Source organism: Gordionus sp. m RMFG-2023, chromosome 2 (assembly GCF_954871325.1).
Source record: "Gordionus sp. m RMFG-2023 chromosome 2, tfGorSpeb1-WG-v2, whole genome shotgun sequence".
NCBI classification, from domain to species: domain Eukaryota; kingdom Metazoa; phylum Nematomorpha; class Gordioida; order Chordodea; family Parachordodidae; genus Gordionus; species Gordionus sp. m RMFG-2023.
Window position 1 is genome coordinate 61885539 of NC_088776.1, and position 26908 is coordinate 61912446.

The following is a 26908-nucleotide window of genomic DNA, read 5'->3' on the forward strand; positions in this document are numbered from 1 at the left end:
CTCCAAAGGGAGACATGGTCTAAATTGTATATATAGTCAAGGCAGGCATACAAGGCATGCAGCAATTAATTATTTAGCTATTAGCCGTTCTCTTACCAGGACCTGAATACCAAACATCCTGGAGCCTACAAATTTATCATTAGATAATGGCTTAAGACCAGATGGCTTAACTTCCGTGCCTTGGTCTTTAGGGAAATCCTTAATTTGGGACTTCACATGCATATCTTCTTTCCCAAAAAATTTAAATCCGGTTGATATAGCTTAGAAAAAAAAATAATGAAATATTTCAAATTCACAAATTATATTTTTACACCGATCGTAATCTCTTCCCTTGGACATATGCCAAGCGGAACTTTAAAGTTCTGAAAAAATATAGGGGATAAGACAAGAGCCCTTACATCAGAACCATAAGAATTCTATTTTTTAAAACAAAACCTTCAAATCACTATTTTAAAATAAAATTTTCATGATTTTGAGAACTTGTAGTCCCACCTCCGTTTTTATATAATATTGTTTTATTTTATTTTATTTTATATTTGATATTTTAATTTTAATATTAATTTTATTTCTATATATATTTTTAATTATAAAAATAAATGACATTAGTATAAAAAAAAGCAGTCATGTTGTAGCACAAATATAGTTTTTATGGTAATACAACGTATTGTTAAATATTTTTTATAGCATTCTTTCACAAAATTATGGTGAGTGAAGATTTAAAAACTAAAAAATATGATAGACAATTAAGGTTTAAATGATAATTTATTTCATAAAATTAAAGATAATATAAGTTTTTCAATGAATGATTTTAAATTGAAAGCCAGTTTTATAATTAATTATATTTTTCTCAAAATAATAATATTATTTGATTTAAATTATTGGAGACTTACACAATATAATATATATGTATAAAAAAATATATAAACGAAAATTTTATGCAATATAATTTGGATTGTTCTTATCTATTATAAATTTACATAAATTAAAGATTGAAAATCTTAAAAATTGAATGAGAAGTGAATTTTTTTTATATTTATCAATGTAAAAATGTTGTGTGAGATGCTATTAATAATATATATACAATATTTTAACATAGATTATGGGGAAATGAGGGTCAAACATGTTTAGAAAGTTCTAGCATATGTCTGCTTAATGCCTCTGTAACTGGAACTGAAATTCTTAAAAATTTGGTTTTAGCAGGTTATATTTAATATTTATTTAACAGAAATTAAACAAAGTTGAGAAAAATGATATGGTTATGATAAATTGAGATTACTTGCCATTTATCTTTAAAAAAATAGTAATCCATATTCCATACTAATCAATAAATTTAAGCTTAGATAAAAAAAATATATTCAGATTTGGTGCTAAAAATAAAAATAGATAATATTAGCTTGAACCTGTAAAAACTGGTTTGAACCTTTTCACATATAAACTTAAAAGAATTAGGTAAAGAAAGCACATTTTAAAATAAGTTATCAATATACCCTAAAAAATTATTTTTGAGCTGTGTACAATATAAATACTTTCAAGATTCTGTTCTCTTAAATTATATTATATTTATAATGAGAAAGAATAAAATAACTGATAACACTTTCTATAACTTGGTTATCTGCCATTGTGTTAAATAGTAATATATAAATATATCTGAAGATAGTTATTGATACTTATCAATCAAAATAAAATATAAAAGTGTTAAGGTATTAAAATGTTCAAACAGTGTTCACAGACTATTTTTGAGGTTTGGTTCAAGTTTAATTGGAAAATATTAAGAGTTCATATTTGGTTTAGGTTCCTCTTAATAATAATGGTTAGGTTTGATTTGGAAACCCATCTAAAAATATTTTTTATTTCAATGCTAATAAATCATCTTTAAATTTGGAATGAACTTCCTAACCTGATCCAAAAATGATAGGATTTTAAAATATATAAATCTTTTTTTAAGAATCAAAATAGAAAAATTTCAAATTCTCCAGATCTAAAGATTTAGATTGACAGACTCTGATACGATTTATATTAATTATATAAAATAATTGGAAATTATATCATTTAATTTTTATTAGGAATAGGAAGCTTTACCATAATAGATGACAAACCAATAATGGATGATGACATTTACAACAATTTTATGATCAATCTTCCCCCTAAGAACACTACTAGTGACAAAAATAATCTTGATTTGAAAGGATCAATCATAGTCAAGAATCTACTGGAATTGAATCCTTACGTTAAAGGTTCCCACATTAATAAAGTTTATATTTTGTCACCATTTTAAATATTTATTTATAATGCTTCGTTTATTCCTTTTTTTTAAACAATATTTAGATTGTGCCATTTTTTAAATATAATTAGAACCAAATTTTATGCTAAATTCATAACCCTTATTTTACAAGAAAATATTAATTTTTAATTTTATTACCCATAAATTTTATATTTTTTAGGGTATAGAATCAATTCTTGAAGAAAAGAATATAGGTTCCTTAGACTGTTTTGACCTGATTATAGCTAGTCACATCAATGACAAGTTTTAATCTTATTTTAAATTTTTAATAATATTTTATTACTCTTCTCTTTTTAATTGTATGGCCACTTCTAAACACGACGTTTTTTCAAAACGTTTTCCAAGGCACGTTTTTCGCAATATTTTTTACTTCCAAACAGCAACGATTTATATTTTACAGCTGATTTTTTAAAAATGAATCTTATAACTAGATATTTTATTATAATTATAAATTAAGTAGTGCTAGAATGTGCATTGAATGCACATTTGGCATAGCTACTGCTAAATTTCCCCTACTTTCTAAAGCTATAGAGTGTTCAGTTGAAAATGCTGATAAAATTATATCTACAATTACTCTTTTACATAATATTATTAATGATTATGATAAAATAGAATATACACCTAATATTTTACCTATTACTGAAAATTTAGGGATCAGTAGATCTTTAAATGCTTCAAGTTCTAATTCAAGAGAAATTAGAGAATTATTTAAAGACTATTTTAATTCTTAAATATATGTTTAATTTAACATTTTATCATTATATATTAAATAAATAAATTACTTTTGTATGTGTATATAAATTAATAAATTACTTTTGTATGTGTATATAAATCACTTATGTATGTGTATATAAATCATTTATTTTAATTTTAACTTATAAAATAATACACGACTATTTAAACATCAACATTTTCTACTATAATATTATTTATATAATTATAAATAAGAGTTTGCACATTAATTTACATGGCGTCCTTAACTTCATTTGGCACCTTCTTTACATTATCAACCAAAGACAGGCACCATAATCTATCTGGGTCATTATCAATTTCTAACATTTTGTCAAAATATCTTTCCATTGGGTCTTTTGTTACTCTAGCCCTTTTTACAGGTCTTACATTCTCTATATTATCTGTGATATTATTTAGTGTCTTTCTTGGTGTGGTGGAAGTTAAGAAATGATAGTGAATCATACCATTTCCATGGAGTGTTAGCTTTTGCAGCATCCCCTGAATGCACTTCTTCTCTCTTTCTCTTTTCCTTTAAATAAGAATCCCTCAAATTCTTCCATTTTAATTTACAGACATTTGGGGATGAATCAAGCCTGATAAATAATAAAGGATAAAAAATAATTTTATTTAAATAAAGATATAAATTATTAAAATTCAAATTCCATGCTTACTAATAAATACTATCTAATTAAAAAGTCTGTTAATTAAAAATTATTATTATAAAATAGTCGATATTTTCAATATAAAGTTAAAAAAAATTACTTATTCATTTCAGTTATATCAGACGCCATTTAATCGTTAAAAAAAATCAAGCTAGTTTGTTATTAAAATAATCGCAAAATCGTATGCATGAAAAAATCGTTTGGTTTGGAAGCACACATCTATTAAGCTTAATTTGTTATTTATCGCTTTGAAAAAACGTCGTGTTTGGAAGTGGCCTATTAGCAGTTTAACATACAATTATTTTTAGAAGTTAATTACTAATTATATAACCCCTTTAGGTTATCGCATATATTCATGGCCACCTTTATGTGTGGGTATGATCTCACAGCCTTTTGGCTTTTTTTAAAGAATTTTTTTTTAATATTGCATACCTGGTCTATTATAATATCATTTAGGCCATGCTGCTCTTGTTGAATCTGGCTACAATAAATCTCTTAAGGCATTTTAAATGCCTTACAGTGGCCATTCTCAATGTATGTGCACTTCTCAATGCATTTTGATAATTGAATAGTGAGCCTAGGTTAGTATTAATGTCATTGATCTAAGGAGATCTGCAACATCTTATAAATTAATTTGATTTAGACCTGGCATACGGGCAAAAAAATTAACTGGTTGGGCATGTGTAAAGACTTAATAGTGATTTTTTATATATTTTGCTTATAATTTTAATGATTCACTTGCTACTATGATCATTCATTCATAAATACCATTTTTTTTCCCCCAAAATTACGTGCTTATTTGTTACAATAAATTCATGGAACCTAAATCCTCATCTCATCATAGTATAGGTTTTTTTGGGGGCTGGGTAACCTTAGTAAAAAAACAATTAAAACTGGGTTGGGCCGGGTACAAATTTGGACCGGCCAGGTTAGACCCTCCAGGTTAGACAAAAACTAAATTCCAACCTGGTCAGGTTTGAATATTTTGTCATTTGTTGACCTCTATTAGCGTAACCTTACAAATGAACCTTTTTATTTTTTTTATGACAAACTTTTAATGAGTGGTGGTAATGATACAATCAATAAATGATATATAATATTAAATTCACCTTCTACCTCAACATAGGGGGGGGGAGGAGTTACAATGTCTTTTGTGCAACTAATGGAGGTTTGAGAGACTTCTCTGTGGTTTGGGATAGAATATAATCGCTATGGCTGTGCCTGTCTACAAGTTTCTCACCAATCCAATCCGATATTACTGAAAAACCGATCCGATACCGATCCGATATTTATATTGATTTTTATTTACCATTGATATCTTTGTATAAATGTCATAAAAATTTCAATATTTTACTATTTTTTTTTTTAAAAAAAACCAACTAATTTTAGCAAATGTTTTGTTGTATTTTATTATCCAAAAGTTAATGATCTCATTTAAAATATTTCCAATTTTTATGGATTGAAAGTAGTCTTGTTATTTTCTTTAACATGATGTGAATTGGAGTAAGTTTTGATCGTTTCCATAATTCATCATTTGATATTAGTCTGGGAGTAGAAAAACGCCGTTCATAATCCTTATGCACTCGTTGATAAACGTCTGAAGTTTCCTGTTATCAGCTTTGCTAATTTCCCAATTCACAGCCATATAATAATATAGGGATCACAGTGGAATTAAAGATTCGTAATCATAAGCTTTCAAAATTTTTTGCCTTCTCACATAGTCTACGGTCGAAGAGTTCTCTGATCTCTGGTATTTGTAAATAATTAATATTTTGCCTTCTGAGTGTATTAACAGTTTGGTTGGAGTTGTTATTCAGTCCAATTGAGGTTCCCCATATATTCCTTTCCAAGATCTTATCTTTGATCATTTTATGATCAGTTAAATTAACACTCGTCATGGCCATTACATCTTTGTACCAGCCGTGAACATTTGAGATGAAAAAATCTATCTGCCATTTGTGACTTCCCCTTCTAAAGGTGAGTCTATTTACCTCTCCACAAGAGAAGAAAGTATTTTCAATTTTGAGATTATTGCTGCCACATAAATCAAGTGATTTTCTTACTGTCATCTCCATTTGGTAGTGTGAGGGCTGCATTTCCAATAATGAAGAACAACTGCCAAAAATTGATGAGCTCCGTTCAAGGGGTTGCTTTGACAGGGAACTTTGGAAAACTACCCAAAGATCACTAAGGAGTGACAGAAGAACTTTCACGGTGTGGAAAGCTTACGAGATTGATGTAGACATGAGAGGTAGTAGACATTTCGACACTTATGGTAAACTTGAGCATTTTTGTAAATCAAAAATCTTTAAAAAACTTCCATCCATTCGATTGGAGAACAACAAAGTTATAATTGATCAGGATGATCAGATGGCGCACCGGATAGATTATTATATGACTATTTTTGAATTTAGAAAACCCGTGAGGATATCATATGAGCAACAAACTACTCCTCATCTCCCTCCCAATTTTCACCGACTGAAATCTCCACCGCTCTCAAGAAACTTAAGAATCATAAAGCTCCCGGCCCGGATAATATCACAGGAGAACATCTAAAAGCGACATCAGATGCCATACTACGTTTCCTGCTAATCATCTTCAATAAAATATGGTCTTCAGGTATGACACCTAAGGACTGGAATTTATCCATCCCTCTGTGCAACATCCCGAAAACATCAAACTCTACCAGATTCTACTATTATAGGGGAATAGCACTCACTTCGACTGCATACAAGATCTTTATGGCTATCCTTAAGATTCGCATTCTACAGAATGTCATTAAACCTCTTCGAAATGTGCTTGGTAATAATAACATGGAACCATTTCTTACTCTTAAAATCATTATCCAAAATGCGATAGATATAAACTACATTTTCTTTTGACGTTTATAGATTTTAAACGGGCGTTTGATAAACGTCAATCAATATTCTTTCTGGAAAATACTATCCAGAGGTCGGGGTCTTGATACAAACATAATTAAGATATTAAAAAACTGTTATAACAATCTGCCTACCTAGAAAAAACACAAAATTTAAAAAGAATGAATGTATGTCTTCACAATTTCTTTCTCGCAGGTCTCTCTCTGTTTTCCTCTTTTTACTAATCGTCACCTCATATATAACGTAACCAACTCTCATTATTAAACTGATTAGGGGAAGTCGGCTATAGTGGGAGAACGGAAAAGTAATGTGTGTTATTATGGGTATGAAAACGAAACAGGAAGAGGGGTAGAGTGGCGTTTGTCTTCCTCTTTTTCGTTTATTTGCGGTATAAAATAATTTTAAATTTAAACCTTTACCCTTTCCTGACATGAAAAAGACACCTGAAATTATTTCCAAGAAAGGGATACAGGGGGGGTTATCTAATGATGCCAAATATTGGCCTCTATGAGAGACGCCATTTTTATAGTTTATGACCCGCCATCTTTCCGGAACTAAATGAGTCGATGCTTAAAAAAATATTAAATCACATAAGTCCTTCACAATATATATAATCATCACACAAAGATTCATTCTATTTGAAAGAGGTTCCAAGGAAATGGCCATTTTAGATCGATTTATGGCCCCGGGATATCCAATTTCCGCCTCTGATTACTTTTTTTTCTTTCTTCTCACTTTTTACCGTCCCGGGTGTTGCTATTTTGCGAGACACAGTATTTTTCATATCACCCGCCATTATCATTTTCATCCGCGTCTTCATTGGTTCTTCCTCAAGTTGGCTTTGATTTCATTATTCCCAAACGAAGTGCATTCAGTGGCCTAAATAAAGCTAGATAGTTCTTGTTTATTATATTATATTTTTTTTATTTCAGCGAATTGTCAATTTTATCCAATTTCACGTGGGAACATAAAATACCGTTCATTCATTGCGAATCGTTTGGTTTTTTCGGTTTCATGAAAATATCCTTCGATGAAATGGCGAGTTAGTAAAAAAAATATAATTTTCTTGAAATATATTTTAACAATTTTTAAAAAGAAAGAAAGAAAGAAAGAAAGAAAGAAAGAAAGAAAGAAAGAAAGAAAGAAAGAGAAGAGAGAAGAGAATGAAGGAAGGAAGATTAGAATTTTTTTCTATAAATTAATTGATAATTATAGATTTAACGACATATTTTTTTTCATGTACAAGCGGCAATGTGGTTTTTTTTTAAAAAACTTTAAATCATTTTCTGAACGCTGAAGAATTTGCTTATATTTTTTTCTTGTAATGGATAAATATAACCCCGGTCTCCCATTTCAGATTTTTATAATCGAGCCAAATCTAAGTTTATTAAATGATTGGATTCGTTCCTTACTTACAGTTATTCCACACCTAGCCCACATATAAACAATTTCCCCATACTTTTTAAATCTTCTAAAAGTAATTATTAAAAAAAAACAGATCGCACGTATGAAAATAATAAAGACGGCAAGCATCTAAAATGCTGCTAAAAATGAGATGAAAATATGAGAAAAATGGCAAATTTTCCTCATTATGCCTCCTCATTTTTAGGCTCGAGGATCAAAAAATCCTTAATTCCAAAGAATATGTGATATCCAAAATGATTATTCCTGAAGATCTCTTCAATTTCTGAGATCAATTTGTAAATTTTTCGATGATGACAGAAATCTGAATAATCTGACATCCGTGTCCATTTTACAGGAAATAAAAAGAAAGTGTTTAAAGTATAAACGATACATCTAATAAATTTTTTTCTATGACATCTAGAAACATAAAAATCTCAGCTTGAGTACCTTTGATAGTGAAATCTACGAATATTTAGGGGAACCGGTTTTGTTCGGAAAACGTTAATGTTTTAGAGTGGTGGAAGAGGAATCCAGGCGCGATTTCCACGCCTATCACAAATGGCGAGGGATCTGGTCCTATTCTCACGCGCTGGAGATACGATTACGCAAAAAAATGGAATGGGATGTCCTCTAAAATACGCTCAAACAATGACTAGCACTATGGTCTCGGGAATGGCGAGATATTTAATCACAAATGGCGAGGGATTATCTGGTCCCTGGCGGGCGAGTATTCTCACGCGCTGGAGATACGATTACGCAAAAAAAGGGAATGGGATGTCCTCTAAAATACGCTCAAACAATGACTAGCACTATGGTCTCGGGAATGGCGAGATATTTAATCACAAATGGCGAGGGATTATCTGGTCCCTGGCGGGCGAGTATTCTCACGCGCTGGAGATACGATTACGCAAAAAAAGGGAATGGGATGTCCTCTAAAATACGCTCAAACAATGACTAGCACTCTTGTCTCGGGAATGGCGAGATATTTAATCACAAATGGCGAGGGATTATCTGGTCCCTGGCGGGCGAGTATTCTCACGCGCTGGAGATACGATTACGCAAAAAAAGGGAATGGGATGTCCTCTAAAATACGCTCAAACAATGACTAGCACTCTTGTCTCGGGAATGGCGAGATATTTAATCACAAATGGCGAGGGATTATCTGGTCCCTGGCGGGCGAGTATTCTCACGCGCTGGAGATACGATTACGCAAAAAAAGGGAATGGGATGTCCTCTAAAATACGCTCAAACAATGACTAGCACTATGGTCTCGGGACTAGGAGACGAATTATAATAAACCAATACTTAATTCGTTTTATTTAAATAAATAATATTTGTTTTAAACTTTCCCATATGTTTTCAAAATTTTTTAAGAAAGATTTAAAAAGTTTGGGGAAATTGTTTTTACGAGGGCTAAGGTGTGGATAATTTGTAAGTAAGGGACGAATCCAATCATTTAGAAAACTTAGATTGTATCGATATAAAAATTATGTTTGTCCAATCTAGTTCGTTAATGGGGTTACTTAATCGTAGCGCACTGAAGGATCCTTTTCAATCGATACTTTCGAGAAAGGATCAGCTGCTAACTTACTCGCTAGAGTTGGATAGCCAATATTGGAAAATATTTTGCTGGGAGGCAATTTTTGGCTTACATATTGAGCCTTTAATATTTTTTTTGTCGTAATATCCATTTAGCGAATTAGGGTTGAATAACCAATAAATACATTTCGGCTCAAAATTAAACCAGAGCCCAGCTAGTGGACCAACTAACTAAAGCCAACTAATGGGACGACTAGAGCCAACTCTTGAGCTGATTAATGCCAACTCATCTGGTCGGCTTGAGCCTTGGCAAATTTTGACGACTCTAGGCCAGATCTCGAAAATTATTAATTAAATACACATATATTATTAACCACATTTTTTCGTTGATATATAAAATTATAAATATCTAAGAATCGATAAATTCCCTACAATAAAGTTAGCCCGGTCCTGGAAGATAAATTATTTCGAATTCGATGTTAAATATTTAATGAATAATGAATTGAACTATTCGTCCTCTAGTTTTTAAATTGGTTTATCTACCCGAGTTTCTAGTGTAAAAGTAAAAAATTATCAAACATTTCAATTTAAAAAAAAAAAAAATGTAATCTCAAAAGATAATTATTTCTGTGTGCTGATATTGAAATACCCGTCCTCTATGCATCGAAATATGATTGGGCAAAATATCCTTGGTGGTTGGTGCTCGGATCTATGAATTTGGTTGACCAGATCGACCCATTTGGTTGGGTTGGTTCTGGTTCATATTTTTCTACCAAAAAAATCATGCAAATTCGACCCAATCAAGCAATTTAGCTATACTAGGAAAGATATTCTAGCATGTTTAGAATGCCTATCTTATGGAAAGAAAGAAAGGAAAAAGAAAGAAAGAAAGAAAGAAAGTGTAAGTAACTTTTACAATTAACATTTGAGTCATTTATGATTTATTTTGCGAAAAAATCTATGGAAAAAAAAACTAATATAAATTTTATAATAAATTTCAAAAATTCATGACAAAAATTATCCTGAATTCACTTAGGGTACGTATTCCCAAACATGATGGAATATATTTCCGGTTGAAACCAGATTTTTAGGGAAATAAAATAAAATAACACTTTCCCGGAAAAACCACGTTGCCGCTAACGCACATGAACATTTCCCAACAATCCCTATACCAGCAAACCCCCTACCTCCCCCATCACTCTCAATCGATAATTTTATTTTATTTACTATTATCGATTCCTTTTTTTTGAAAGCACACTTATTTATAAATCAATAGTTATCGATACGCACCCGGAAAACAGCATTCCCGATTTACGGATCATTCGTCCATTTCCGGAATTCCAAGAATATTTGGAAAGCATAGACTTCTCGGCCATGAATAAAAATGTATATTAATAAATACGATATGATGCTCCGTTTTTAATGGCGGTTTTCCGGGTTTTATCCGGGTAAGCTTTCCATATTTCACGGTCTATCACGATCTGCAAGATCCTTACTTCCAATGTAACCCGTTACCACTTTCATCCGCGTCGTCTTGGGTTCCCGCTACTCGACCTATAATTTTTTTGGCAGAATTTTACATGCCCCCCCCCCCCCCCCATTTTTTAAAATATTTCATTCATCCCTTTCTAATAAATTTTAATCAACATAAAGAACCTTTTTTTTTCCCGACTCTCACTATTAATCAGTTGTAGAATGTCTTACTTCCTCTCCTATATCCCTAGAAGACCCTACTTATACCCTCTGGCGTCGACGGCAGGTCGAGCGTTACAGCATATTTGTCATAAAATTAAATCATTCATTTGTTATATATATATATTTTTTTTCAAAAAAAAAATAAATAATTGCCAAGATAGCAACTCAAAAAGTATCCTTACATAATAATTTTGGCAAAATTATGGCGGGCTTATCTCTCCCGACGACAGAATTCCGAAAATGTACGAAAAAAAAAAATTTTTTTTATTTTTTTTTGCGCGAACTTTCATTTTCTTTTTAAAATTTACGATTTCATGAAAAAAATATATACATATATTAAGGATCCACCGGATAAATATATATATACTATATACTCACTTTAAAAGGAAAGAGGGGGGGGGAACGAGGCAAGCAATTAGTATTGTTAAACGGCGAGCCTATTGGCCGCATTCATAGTGGATCCGACCCGACACGATTTAACAGCTGATCGATTTTTAAGATCTGTTTATGAGAATCAAATTTTTTTTGTAGGAATATTAATTTTGTCTTTAATTCTAAACACGATAATAACCTAAGAAATATCGGTTTTAATAAAGAAAAATTGAATCTAATAAACCGATTTTAAAAATCGATCAGCTGTTAAATCGTGTCGGATCGGATCCACTATGAATGCGGCCAGCCAGAAAAATATTGTCTTAGCCCCGAGATTTCGATGATATATGTCTCAGACCTTTTTCTAGGAGCAAAATCTTCAGGCTTGCGTACAATTTTTATTTCTGTAGAAATATTTAATTAGCAGAAAACTAGCCGTTTTAAAAACACTTACAAGCAAGAAAAAAAAAATTGGTTTAATGATGCAACGAATTGGCTGAAGACGTAATTAGGATCCGATACGACAAACTGCTGATCGATTTTAATTATAAGATAAAAAATTTTTTTTAAAGAATAATTATCAAATTAACCTTTGATATTTGTATATTTATAAAATACATCATACGAGGCCTCTATGGGCTGCCCGTTCAAAATCTAATTGTACATATTTTGGTTTTTAGTATTCACATATCTCTTTTATCATTTGGAAGAGTTTTATATATGCGGCTTTACTTTTATTTGGCAATAAAGCATATATGGCTACCAGTGCCACCCATATAGATGGCTTTCGGCCTCTGCAAGGAATCTAATTTAGTCATATGTAGAGAATATTAGAATATCATTGTTATGATTGGCTAAGAGGAATGACTCCCCTTCAAACGTCGTATATTCTGAAGGCAATATTAGCTCACCTGTTGTTAGAGGCAAGGCTGGCCGTGACTGCGTAATCATTCGAACCGTAGTTTTCTTGAACTGATTCAAAGCGTGAAAGTGTATTGGGGAAGTTGGAAATATCTGGGACATTAATAAGCCTTTCCTGTTAATTTTGCTATATATTATCTTGATTCTAATGGGTTCGATTTCATAGTAGTCTTGAGACTATTCCTTGTTTCAAGGCTTAAGAATTCATCTTTCTCCCTTTCTCATGTGTATGTTCTTGTGTTGTATCAATTCTTGAATCTCTGATTCTTAATATTGCACGTCCATTCCACAAATTTTGACGACACTTATAATCAGGGTTGTGCATTTGACTGGTCAAATACGTTTCGGTTAGGTCAAATATGGTCAAATTCAAATATATGTTTTTAAGTCAATATCAACTTAAAATGTAAATTAATAATAATAAAATGAATCTATAATATTAATTTTTTAAATTCATTGTCATTCAATAACTAACGTTTAGCTCTCTGTAGGAGAGTCTTGTTCTGACTTATATTCAATATTATCATTTTCTTTAATATTTTATAATCAATTTTCCTGATGTCGAGATCTTTCGATTTCTATTTTTAAAGGAATTTTAACCCAAATCGACCTATTTCTTTAAAATAACTAGGAATATTTAGTCTCTTAATGAGCATGATGGTAAAGTTTAATCTATTAACTTGAGGTCGGAATTGATTGTTTCCTGTGGAAATTACTGTTTTCCACATAATTTGCTATTAAACATGCTGATTTTGCTTCTGAAATTAATTATAACACTTAAAATATTTTGGTCATCACAACCTTGTAAAATGGCTAATTCTTGAATTATATCATATACATTGAAATCACTACTATTGAGATGCTCCTCTTGATATTGGAGACCCAAAAAATAAGCTACATTGTGATCACATGTAACTTATATCGTTTTTTCCTGTTTTAAACATATTTTTAATTTTTTTTTCTTTAGATTTTTTTAGAGCATTTGACCGTATTTGACTAGGTTAAATACTTTTCCGGGCAATTGACCGACTTGCCAACCCTGCTTATAATAGATAGAATCCTTCCTATAATAATCTTTAATGTACAGAAATCCCTGATAATAAAGGCAATAATTACCCTTTGAGTATTCAATGTATTGAATATCTATGATATTAAATAAACATTCGTTATAGTAATATGTGATATTTTTTAATTAAATCATGAATTTATTACTTGAATTTTGAATGTTAGCATATTGTAATTCTAATAGCATTTGAGCATTGTTTATATCTTCTGTACCTATTTAAAAAAATAATTAAATTAGTTTAATACAAAAGTTATAAAGTTATTAATTTACTAGTCATTGTAATTTGTATATTAAATGTGGGTAACAGCTGAGATTGAGTTAGTAAAATGCCTAATAATTAATTGATTATAAAGTTTAATAATAGTTACTAGGAGTTGAGATAGAGTTAACGTATTGCCTAAAAATTTAACTATATGAAACTAGTTATAGTTGGTTGGGAGTTTGTGATCAAGAGTTGAGATTGAGCAAATATATTGCCTAAAAATAAATTGATTATAGAAATTTCAATTTGTGAGACTTGATATGAGCAGGTTGCAACCTGGGTGTTACTAGAATTTGAGGTTGAGTGAGCATATTGTCCAAAAATATATTTATTTTAAAAATTTAAATATTTTATGAAACTTGATAATGAAGGTTGTATTTTAATTCTTCGAGATAATTGGAATTGAGTCATTGGCTGACTATCAGATATACATAGAAAGTTATTGAGTAAATAATAAAGTGTCATAGTGAATTATTTATAAAAATATTTACCAATGGGTGATTTACATTGTTCTATGGTATGATCCTGTGTTTCTGTGAACTTACCTGATTGGGAAATATCCCGTCCTGATCATCTCCATTTTTAACATCGGTAATACACAGAGGAATTTACTACCATATTGATAGTATTCTTCCAAATCATTAAAACATAGATTATCATGTCCTCTTTTGGATTTTTTTTATTAGTAAATTTGTTTTATGAAATCACATTACTAAATTGATTACATCTAAGTTAGATTGCTAACTTTGAATTATATTGGGATTAATTCTTCTCTCAAGAAAAATTTTGATGTTGGTTGACAACCGTTTTAATTTCCATGATTATCATTATAAATAAGAATATTCTTAAACTATTGCTTTTTCCGCACTTTAATAGAATCAATCACAGAATTGGACGAAATTTTACGATTAAGTGTCCATACAATGGTAGGCACGATAATCTTCAAATCAGGTAAGTTCACAGAAACCCAGGATCATACCATAGAACAATGTAAATCACCTAATATTAAATATTTTTATAAATAATTCACTGTGAAACTTATTATTTACTCAATAACTTTTCCATGTATATCTGATAGTCAGCCAATGACTCAATTCCAATTTATCTCAAAGAATTAAATTACAACCTTCATTTTCATGTTTCATAAAATATTAAATTTATAAAATCAATATATTAATAGACAATACGGCTCACTCAATCTCAAATTCTAGTAACACCCAACATGCAACTTGCTAATGCCATATCAAGTTTCACAAATCAATATTTCTATAATCAATTTATTTTTAGGCAATATATTTGCTCAATCTCAACTCTTGGTCCCATTCCCAACCAACTTTAACTAGTTTCATCAATTATTATATTTTTATAATCAATTTTTTCTTAGGCAATACGTTTACTTAATCTCAGCTCCTATTATAACACAACTGCAACCTGCTAATTCCATATCAAGTCTCAAAAATTATTATATTTTATAATCAATTAATTATTAGACATTATATTAACTCAATCTCAACTATTACCCATATCTAATATACAACCTAAAATGTTTAGTAAATACATTTTTATAACTATTGTATTAAATTATTTATTTAACTATTTTTTAAATAGGTACAGAAGATATAAACAATGCCCACATGCTATTAGAATTACAATTAGCTAACTTTTTAAATTTAAGTAATAAATTCATGATTTAATTAACAGATATCACATCTACAATGAATATTTTTATTTATATATCATAGATATTCAATATATTGAATCCTCAAAGGGGGTAATTATTGCCTTTTATTATCAGGGATTTCTGTACATTAAAGATTATTCTAGGAAGGATTCTATCTATTATAAGTGTCATCAAAATTTGTGGAATGGACGTGCAATATTAAGAATTAGAAATTCAAGAATTGATACAACACAAGAACATACGCATGAGAAGAGGACAAAGATGAATTCTTAAGCCTCGAAACAATAAATAGTCTCACAGCTGCTATGAAATCGTACCCACTAGAATCCTAATAATATATAACAAAATTTTAGCAGAAAGGCTTCAAAATGTTCCAGATAGTTCCAACTTTCCCAATACGTCCACGCTTTGAATCAGTTCAAAAAAACTACGATTCGAATGATTAAGCAGTCACTGCCAGCCTTGCCTCTAACAAAAAGTGAGCTAATATTCCCTTCAGAATATACAACGTTTTAGGGGGAGCCATTAGATTTTAATATTCTCCACATATGGCTTTATTAGAATTCTTGCCATAGGAGCCGAAACCATTTACATGGATGTCACCTTTTTTTTTAAAAAAACGCGAAATTAATAAAAAATATCTAAAAAACGCGTCCAACATAAAATAAATATAAAACGCAAATTTAATTTGTCGTATTTTATATATCATTCCAATACAATTTAATTATTCTTATTCATTTATTTATTCTAAATATTCGATTACATTTAATATTTAATTATTTCAATTATTTTCTTCGCTATAACTTGAAAATAATGATAAACTATTACCACCATAATTTATAACAAATAATGATAATATGTAAACGAGAACGAGGACAAGATGGATACGTTCAATGGTATCATGACAACATTTCGTAACGCTAAACTTAGCAAAACCTCCCACTCTAATACAACGTTGGATGGAATACCATATATAAATATATATTTTAGTTTTATGTGCCTCTTGGCGTGATTTAAAACATTTTTGTTATTATTTACATTTTATCGAATTTACAATTTACATTTTTTTTATTATATATTATCGTTTAAATTATTTTATTATATTGCGTAACCTAAAAAATGATTGATTATTTACTTGATTTATTTAAACATATTTAAATGGTGTGCCAAAAATCGATATATAAAGACAGTCTTTATAATGATACATATTATTTTGATGAGCGATTTAATAAAGTTACAGTTTTATATATATTTAAAATCTGACTTGGTGGCAATTATAGAATGCGTTTAATAATAATATTCTCCAACTCTACCAAACTTTTTAAACTGAATTTAAAGTTAAAGTGGATAGAATAATAAAATGTAAATTTTAACGCTATAAAATACAAATAAAACTAAAAATGTTTTAAATCGCTCCACGAGGCATAAACCTAAAATATATTTATATAGAACATTCCCTCCATTTGTTTTATTCAAGTGTGAGGTTTGCTAATAATGCACACAAAATTGAGCGTTTATTACTTTAATTTTTTAATAAAAAAACGTAACGCGTCCTCTGTTTAAATTGTGTCTTTTTATCAATGTCCGTCGATTCAAAATGTTAAATAAGTTCTTTAAATAAAAAAGGATTTGTCTTTGAAAATTATATTATCGTCTGCTTTCTTTATTTCTTTTAATTTATAAATATTCTTTTTTTTAGGATTCATAAGGTAAGTTATTTATATTACATTTTTTATATAATATTACAAAGCGAAGAATAAAATTGTTAAAAGATACTTCCAAATGGATCTAGATACAGATACATCGTCTAAAATAATATCTAGATACAGATTATTTAATCAAAAATCTTACTAGATACAGATATAGATACCACATTTTTATATCTAGATACAGGATCTAGATACGTATCTAGATCCTGTAACAACTCTGAAAATTAGTAATGAAAAAGCAGACCTATTTGCGTTTTTTCAAATGGTCGCTAAGCCAAACGGTAATTTTACCAATTTGCGCGAGGCCATTTTGAAAGGCGTTATTGGCGCTTGTAACGCAGCGGTTGAAACGCTCAATTTGTTCGCACTATAAGGCTTACCAATCAGGAATGAGCATCTATTCGAAATATAGATGCGAAGGCTAAAGCATTTACGTAAACAAGATTAAGTAAAATGGTAACAAGATTAATATTACTTTTTAAAAGGGATATATTTTTTTATGCAAGAAACGTCAATTAATATCAAGAATAAAATAAAATTTCGTTGATATTTAATTTCTAATTCATTATTATTGTACGACATTTGGCTCATTCTAGATGTCAGAAGATGACAACGGTGATGCATCCCACGAAACGGTCAAAATATTTTCATCTAATCTCGACAGACATCGAAAGAACGAATTCGCCACTTACGTCAAGCAATGTAATTACTTTTTAAAATAATAATATATTCGAAGGAACTCGTTAACCTCAAAATAATTCATTTTATTTTTGATTTTCTTTTCTTATTTTAAAAATAAATTCGATACAATTTGTCAACTTTCCTTTCTTATCATCTTCAATGCGGGGAGGTTATTAGTAAGCTTGTGAGAGAGAGGCAGAGATAGTCTGTGAAACTGATCCGTGACTTGCGGAAGAAAAAATTTATTCATCTCTTCCACATGGTCTCGGCGTAAAGAAACCTTCTTAACCTCTTCTTGATTAGTTTAAGAAATTGGTAGGTATTCCTCTATTGAAGATATTCCCATTCTAAAATACTTTTGGACAAAACTTATGCCATAAATCGCTATAAGCTGTTGCCAAGTGCCAATCTTGGTCTGCCATTAGATTAGGAGCTGTCTAGCCTGTTTGTATTCGAAATGGCGCTTCAGTAGCCATAAGCGCGATTAACATTATTATATCGAATAAACTAGGTTTGGCTAACTATCTAAATCTCTTTGAACCCTTTTCACTTATCCTTTATCTATTGCAAAAAAGACCAGATGTTCTCTAAAAATATTCTTTGGTTTAGAGAAAAACACCTTACTTGGGATTTCTCCCTGGGTCTCCCAGTTATCCTCTAACCCAAAACGTTCACCCGATTACGACAGCCGAAAGGTCAAAAATTAGAAAGTGCCACGACCTATCAGATTTAATTTCATTTTTATCTTTTTAGAGTTATTTCTACCAATATGTCCTTAAGCTCCCTAGGCCATCATTTTTTAAAAGATTTTTAAGTAGAGACTTTCATGGACCGAGCTGCTCTGTTCCAAGGCAACTAACTGTCTGAGTTTACCCTGAATCTCACGAGAGCCATCTTTTTCCTATTTTTTTTCAAAAAATTTATTGTTTTTGTTCCCAAAATACCCTTGTTTTTTTATTATCTAAAAATTAATTCCTAACATCTGTTCTCATTCTCTTATCTAAAATAAATATTTCAGTTTAAAAATGAGCTAATCGATTCTGGAATTGTCGCCATTTTTTTTTTTAATAATTCGAAATTTTGGGCTAAAATTGCTTTGTGTAAACTTACGAAATACGTCGATTAATTTAAATACCGCCTTATGAATTCAGAGTTGTTAAAAGATACTTTTTAAAATGGATCTAGATACAGAAACATCGTCTAAATTAATATCTAGATACAGATATTTTAATCAAAAATTTATCTAGATACAGATACCACATTTTAATATCTAGATACAGGACCTAGATACAAGAATCTAGATCTTTTAACAACTCTGTATGATATATTATGTTAAAATTTAAAGCAAAACCCTACATACAAAATAAGGTAGGTTAAAAAAAAAACCTTATGTGTTGTTGAGAGTTGTTAAAAGATACTTTTTAAAATGGATCTAGATACAGATACATCGTCTAAAATAATATCTAGATACAGATATTTAAAAAAAATTTATCTAGATACAGATACCACATTTTTATGTCTAGATACAGGTCTAGATACAAGTATCTAGATCCTTTAACAACTCTGTATGAATTTGTTAAATTATCCAAATTTTAATTAATAAAAGAAAAATTTGATATATTAAAATTTAAAGCAAAACCCTACATACAAAATAAGGTAGGTTAAAAAAAAACCTTATGTGTTGAGTTATTTATACCTTCTGAAATATTGTTTTAATTTTCGCCTGCAAAATATCTTTGTAAAAAACGGGTTTTCTTGGCTTGTTTTTTTAAATTTATGGCTTATCACAATGTTGAAAATAATAATCTACCAATATTTGTTATATCGTGTTAATTAAAAAAAAAACACTCAGTTTTTTAAAATACTTGAAAATTTTGGTCTGGTTGTTTTTGTTTTCGCTGTTTTTTTCCTCGTTTTTTATATTCGAAAAATAAATTTTAAAAAGACACTTTCACAATGATAAAATTCTATATTAATATTTTTTATGTTTTTTTTTAGATTTTAAATTTTACTTAGTAATTTATTTTTTGGTCCTTGTCGTTAATTATCACAAAAACGTTGTTATAATGATAGATTTCGAACGCTACAAAAAAGTTATCACGCCTTCCGCTGATGAGTTTGGACTAACGTCGGAAGCGGAACATGATTGGTCCGATATGGTTAACGAATGCGTCAAGGCCACAAACACGTGCTTGATAGATGAAACCAAAGTTTTGTTTTTTACAATTAAATATTTCGATTTGTTGCTTTAGTAGTTCCGAGTTAGCAATTTTTACAAATCGGGTTTGTAGTAATGTCTGATCAGAGGACGATACGCAGATCAGCACGAGCCCTAAGGAAAATATTTCCCCGGGTTGGGCCTTAAATTTATCAATTTTATATAGAATATTTTGTGTAAAATAAATTTTATTTATAGAAACTAGACACCATATAACATATGTCGTTTATTTTAAGTGATTATAAAAATCGATTTCTATGTTTAAATAAGTTCGGGTCGGGCCGGGTTTGAAAAATTAGGCTCGATGCAGAACACTAGTTTAAATAATCTTTCGTGACGAAAATGAATCTTCCAAAGATTTTCGCTCAAAATTATTTCGAGTGCTCATTGAAGATCCTCTTTTTTTCTTCTTCTTCAAAATTAACTGCATAATTGTATCAGAAGCCCGCCATCTTTTATTAGCTTCTCTACGTTGTGTTTTGACGATTGATGATACTTTTCAGATATCATTGAAACCAAGTTCGCGTGTTCCTTGTGGATGTAAAATGAAATTGTTTTTGGGTAGCTATAAAATTGAGTGTAATATGCATGTATCATATTTTTTTTTGAAGATTCCTCAAAACGTCGAAGAAATTTTGAAAGATCGCAAGTGCGGCTTGGAATACCTTTCCCGAAAGACGGTTAATTTGGTTCGACACGAGACAGAAACGCTTTCCCAAACCGGAATAAAAAATGTCGAGGGGCCGAATGCCGAAAAGGGCGCCAGTCTTTCTTCCCGCGAATACCATCGCGACAACTATAAATTTTGGTGCTTGGCCTATACCCTCAAACTGTTCATTGATAAATACGGTTTTTAAATTTTATATTTATTATTTAATAAACAAAAAAAAAATAAGGAAAAAAAAGAAAGAGAGAGAATAATTTTTAGAAAGAAATAAAATTTTAATTTGAAAAAAAAAACAGGCAAGCTACCTCTCAGAGGCATTTTACCCGACATGAACTGCGATACAGAGATTTACGTCGAAATTCTCACATTATTCAGACGCCGTTTCGCCGAAGAATGCCTCCAATTTAAGGAAATTTGGGAACGAGAAGTGGTAAATATATTTTTTTTCTCTTTAAACTGTTTGGTAGTGTTTAAACCGCTCGTTTTGAGGCGATTTTTGAAAACGGCTTACTCTATAGTCCATCCAGAAAAATATTTACGCAAGTCTGAAGATTTTGCTCATAGAAGGAACAAAGGTCTAAGCATATATATATTATAGAAATCTTTTCTTTCTTTCTATCTTTCTTTCTTTCTTTCTTTCTTTCTTTCTTTCTTTCTTTCTTTCTTTCTTTCTTTCTTTCTTTCTTTCTTTCTTTCTTCAAAATGAGCCCCGTTCAATGACACTATTGTTTGGAAAAGTTGTTTTCTTTTGGTTATGTTTTACAAATATTTTATACAAAAATAAAAAAATTTGTTTACGACCCGAATATTTTATTTAATGAAAATGGCGGTTGTTATCATGTAGACTGTAGCCCTCTGCCTTAAGCGCGAATTTTAGGTAAATTATACAAAATATTCTGAATTTTTTGTATTCTACGCCGCGATTTTCGCGCTAACCTTGAATAACAGGGTAAATCTTCCACATTAGGTGATTTGTTACAAACGCGTTGTTATCTCATAACAGGGGCGACGTAACTTTAACCCGGCATGGGACCTAATGAAAATAATGATAATCATGTTCATTGACTAAAGCACTCTAGACCCCAATCCACTCCACAAAAACTCGTCACTTTGAGACTTCCCCCCCCCCACACATTACCTAAAAATGAAGGATGACTCGTAGAAGGGATATCGAGCTATGAGGCTTCCATACCAATGTAAAATTCTCGACAATTTTAAAATCAGGAAAATCAAAATTCCCACTTGCGGGAATATCGGAAATTTTGGGGAATCAAAATAATTTTTTTGAGTCTAAAAGGATTCCATGCTTGACTTCAATGAATTGGATATACTAAATAGAGAAAAAAAACCCTAAAAAAGAAGTCTTAAAACTGCAATATATTAATACTTGAAATTATAATGGTCGAAATAATATACATGAGAATGAGTTCAACTCATGCATTTCATCTATAACGATATCACTACTGCTGATGATATATTTTTCATTTTTCTAAAAAAAATTTTATGAGTTAAAATAATTGAATGATTTATAATGTATTACCAAGTAATATTATGTTGTAATAAATCGCATTTTTTTAATGGGAAATAACTATCCCGCGTTCGATTAATTTGGAATTGGAAATTCTTCCCAAAATAAGAATAAAATTCTGTCCGAAGCAGCAATTCGGCGTAATCTGTAATAGTCTCATAGCGATAATACTTATAGGTTGGCACAAATAAAGATCTTTCCAACCTTATCAGGTTGAGAACATGCTCAGCACTCTACCAATATTCCGACATTTTCCCCCAAAAACTAATCCTTGATCGAAATTCTGCGAAAGTTGGACAAACTCCAATAATTGAATTCTGCAATTATGAAATTAAAACTCTTCGCGTTTTTTTTCCCCACTCTCTAAGCTATGATATACATTTCCGATCACTTTCGCCGATAAAAAAATTCGTATTTGTTTTTATCCACCTTGAAATAGCGGAAAATTAACTCTGAACTTTTGATATACTCGATTTTATCTTCTAATATGTTTAAATGTATATATTCGATGGATTTAATGGATGTTTTGGAATTTGTTTTCCCGGGAATTTGCCCATAATTCCCTGGAAATTTTCCGGCTTTTATATTAGTAGGTTTTCCACCCGGAATTTTAGATAAGGTGATTCATCGTTGCCACCCCCTTCCATCCACATGTTTGGAGGACTCTTTGTATTAGACTATCATTTTCCACTTACAAAAATAAAAGCTCGATATTTTTTTAAAAATATTATTTACAAAATTATTATTTATCTTCCACTATGTTAAAGTTACTTTTGAAACATAACTAGTTACAGTTACTAGCTACATTTTTACAATAGTTACAGTTATTTTTCAAAAGTAACTAGTTACATTATAAGTTACTTTATACATCATTCATTTAGGGAAATAAAAATAAATAATACATTATAAAAATAATTTTATCTTAGGATAAAATATTACTAAACATAGCTAATATAGAAGTAAGTATTTGTAACAAGATAATATAGAAAGATTTGTATATTCTTAAAATATAATATTGACATTAACATTTAATATTGCTAACTATTAGACAGGTGATTAAACATTTAAATTTAATGTAAAAATAAAAAATAATTTAAACTGTAATTTATAAGAGAATATACATTACAAATTTATATTAATTAAGTTACAAATTTTAAACCAAATTGATATAATTATCCTGATTCCTATGTACTTAAAATCTAAAAATATATTTAATATTAAATTTAACTAAGGATAAATTAGAAATAGTTGCTCTATGTTAAGATATTTTAGACTTGGGTGTTAGTAAAAAATTAATAAATGTTTATTTATTTATTATAAAATGATTGATAAGTAGCCTTTAACGAATATTTTGGATTACCTTTTAATTAATATAATTTTTAGTTGAAATATACTTAGGTTTTTATCAACCTATTTTAATTGAAATGCCTAGAGAGATTATTGCTAAACATAGTAAAGAAAAAAATACTTATAGTTTATTCTACAATGAATTAATTTAACCTATAATTAGTTGATGTTATAATTTCTGCTTAATAATAAGGATCTATCAGGTTAAATTAGTCATTTCCAAGTAGAATTTAAATGTGAAATATATTTAACAAGGTGATTAAGGAAAAAAATAATACATAAGGAATTGAGTTAATTATAAAGCTTAGGTTTAGATAGGAGAAAAAAGGGAAACTTAACTTATTTTCAATTAACTTAATTGATTTGATATTGCTACATAGTTTGTTCTATTTAAATTAATAAGATGTATTAGGTTATATTGGCCACTTCCAGGTAAAAGTTTGGTTCAGAATTAAGAATCATCTCTTGACCAATCGTCTAAATTTACATACAACACTTCTTTATTACAACAGACTTTTGTTTCATACAAAGATTCTAGTATTGAAAAATTGTATCATGAAATTAATTTACTTAAGACATATCCTTGTACATGTAATATTATGATGTACCACATCGCTTTCATTATCATAATCCACAAATCGGATTGGAAATTATTTTAGTAGATGTTGCATGGTATTTTTGAAATCCTCAAATATTAAAAAATTGGTTTATTTATTCCGAAGGAAATGAAAATCTTTTTATTTCACATTTACACAATTTAAAAAAAACAAATTTAATTCAAAATATATTTATCGCAACATATTAAAAATAAAATGAATTATTTGAATATATTATTTAGATTTACACATACATATTTTCAAAAGTAACTAGTTACTTTTGACAGTTACATAGGTAAAAATATAACTAGTTACAATTTTTAAGATAAAACTAGTTGCAGTTATTTTTTAGCAAAAATGTAACTTGTTAACTTAACACTATCTTCCACCCTTCCACCCCCCTTTCCCATTAAAAAAATAAACAAAATAATAATTAACCTTATTATTTATTTAATTTTTTTTTTAAAAATAGCTTGAAATACTCGACACTTCTTCTCCTTCCGCCGAGATTGGTTGTTCCTCATCGCTCAAAATTCATATAACTGATCAAGAAATCGAATTATTTTGTAAGTATAAAGTTTATCATTTAGTGATTAGATTAAACTTGAATGAATGGAACATATGAATTAATCGTTAAATTAAAATGGAGGTTATGGCACTAATGAAAATAATCGATATTTGTCGAGCTTCAGTGACATTATAACAATACCTAGACCGACGATGCGTTCACGATAACGCATTTGAAAGCGTCTTTGAATGCAAATCAGTTGGACCCGCCATTTTGGTAACCCATACAATAATTATTCTCATGTTTAAAAAAACTACGATTAAATTGATAATTTGCTTCCTTAATTAGCTCGAATGATCGGCCAATTCATTAATAAAGTTTGCCTCAGTCATAGGAATTAATTGGCCTCTCGGTTAATGAAGATGGCGTCCCCAGCTGTTTTCATTGATGTGAATGCATCGTCAGTCTAGGTATTATTATACGTCAATGGTCGAGTCATATCGTGGGTTCAGAATTGGAATGTGCTATCTGCACTCAAACGAAAAAAACTTTAAAAGTATTTGTTGGTTTAAATTCGTCACCTCTCGATTTCTATTTTATTTTATTTTTTTTAAAAAGGACGTATTAAGATTTAAACCTCGAGAATTTTGAATTATTTCATCGTAAAATGTGTTCATTTTAGCTGCGTGCTATTTATTTTTTTTCTCGAAAATTTTGAACGCCAAAATTCGCTAACCAATCACGTTATAGAAAATTCGACGTTAACCATTTTATAACTAGAAATTTATTTATGTTTCCCCTTAAAAATTCAAAAATTCGGTTAGGCAAAAATTGTCATTTCCTTAGAGTCGTACGAGGTCTTCCGGCTGAGAACGAAGTTTCGGCGTTATTCGATTCGATGTTGAGCCCCTTACCAGATCAAGAAATTTCAGGTTTTCGTTGTTGAATACCTATACCACTTATATGATAACCCTATTTTCAAATGCAGAGATCCTAGCGAGAAGCCTTTTGGAGGTTTAATGTGCCTTAATTTAAGAGAGTTTAGAAGTAGAAAAAAAAAATTACTTAGTGCTGTCGGTGTTGTTATTTTAATCTAATATATAATGATGGTCCTTCGATCTGAATAGTAAGGCTAGTGTGAATAATAAAAACGCTGCTATGTGACTAAACAAAGATACTAGTTTTTAAATTAAAGTAAAGTAACAAAATATAAATTGTCTTCTATTTGTAATATATATATTAGAGAATGTATCAGCTTTGAGCCCCAAAGACTTGAGCCTCATTTACTGCCTTATCAGATGCTATTCCAAATTCGCCTCTGAAATAAAGGAACAACCCATCGTCGCTTACAAAGGAGGTGCTAACGAGATGCGCAATATAAAAACTTTGAAAGAATGTGTTAGGAACTTTGTGGAAGATAGATGTAGCCCTGGCCAGGCCCAAGAATTGCGAGAATTGATCGATGCTGAACGAACCGAGGCTTTAATGAAGGAAATGTTTATATTAATTTTTATCTTGCTTTAAAATTTAGGGGGATGGGGGGATTCGATTATAATTATAGATTTTTAAATAAAGAAAATGAAGAATTAGAAATATATTTTTTTTGTTAAAAAAAACATACATTTTTTTTGAAGGTTAAAGCACTATGAATCACTCGAATTAATTACGACTTGCTCGTTTCTCGGTGGGATAGCTTCCCAACAATGCGTTAAAGTGTTAACTAGACAATACGTCCCCTTCAAAGGAACATTCATCTACAGCGGGATAGATGGCAGCAACGCTCAATTCTCATAGCTCCTCAAAAAAAATTGAAAATTATTATATATTCACAGACCTCCTTTGAAGTCTTTAATACATTTATATATTATATATATTTTTTAAAAATAATATTGTAATATTATTTTTGTTGTAAAAAAAATTGTAATTTTTTTTATAGTCTTGAATGATATTGCACCTGCATCTTTGAAATGATGTAGCAATAGGATCTATGAAATTTTCCATCCTTGGAAAATTTAAATGCTTTTGCCTCTCCTCTTTACGCCCATTTTTAATGTAAATGCGTATTTTAGGTTTTTGATGCTAGTTTTTGTGATATACATTTTTTAATCATGGTAATCAAAAATCCTGTTTAACATTCTCAAAATATCAATCACAAGACAA

General features: G+C 29.9%; 1 protein-coding gene across 1 annotated transcript; it reads left to right on the forward strand.

Moving 5' to 3' along the window:
• Positions 1-694: 694 nt before the first annotated feature.
• LOC135923633 (NEDD8-activating enzyme E1 regulatory subunit-like) lies at positions 695-26625 on the forward strand. The gene is made up of 15 exons (XM_065458489.1): positions 695-748; positions 1097-1200; positions 2064-2251; positions 2442-2524; positions 7487-7596; positions 10774-10883; positions 11354-11434; positions 17800-17905; positions 19958-20094; positions 20714-20951; positions 21066-21199; positions 24713-24806; positions 25573-25680; positions 25992-26244; positions 26383-26625. Exons 1-15 carry the CDS (start codon positions 702-704, stop codon positions 26540-26542), a joined length of 1953 nt encoding a protein of 650 aa, XP_065314561.1. The 5' UTR covers positions 695-701; the 3' UTR covers positions 26543-26625.
• The last annotated feature ends 283 nt before the right edge of the window (positions 26626-26908 follow it).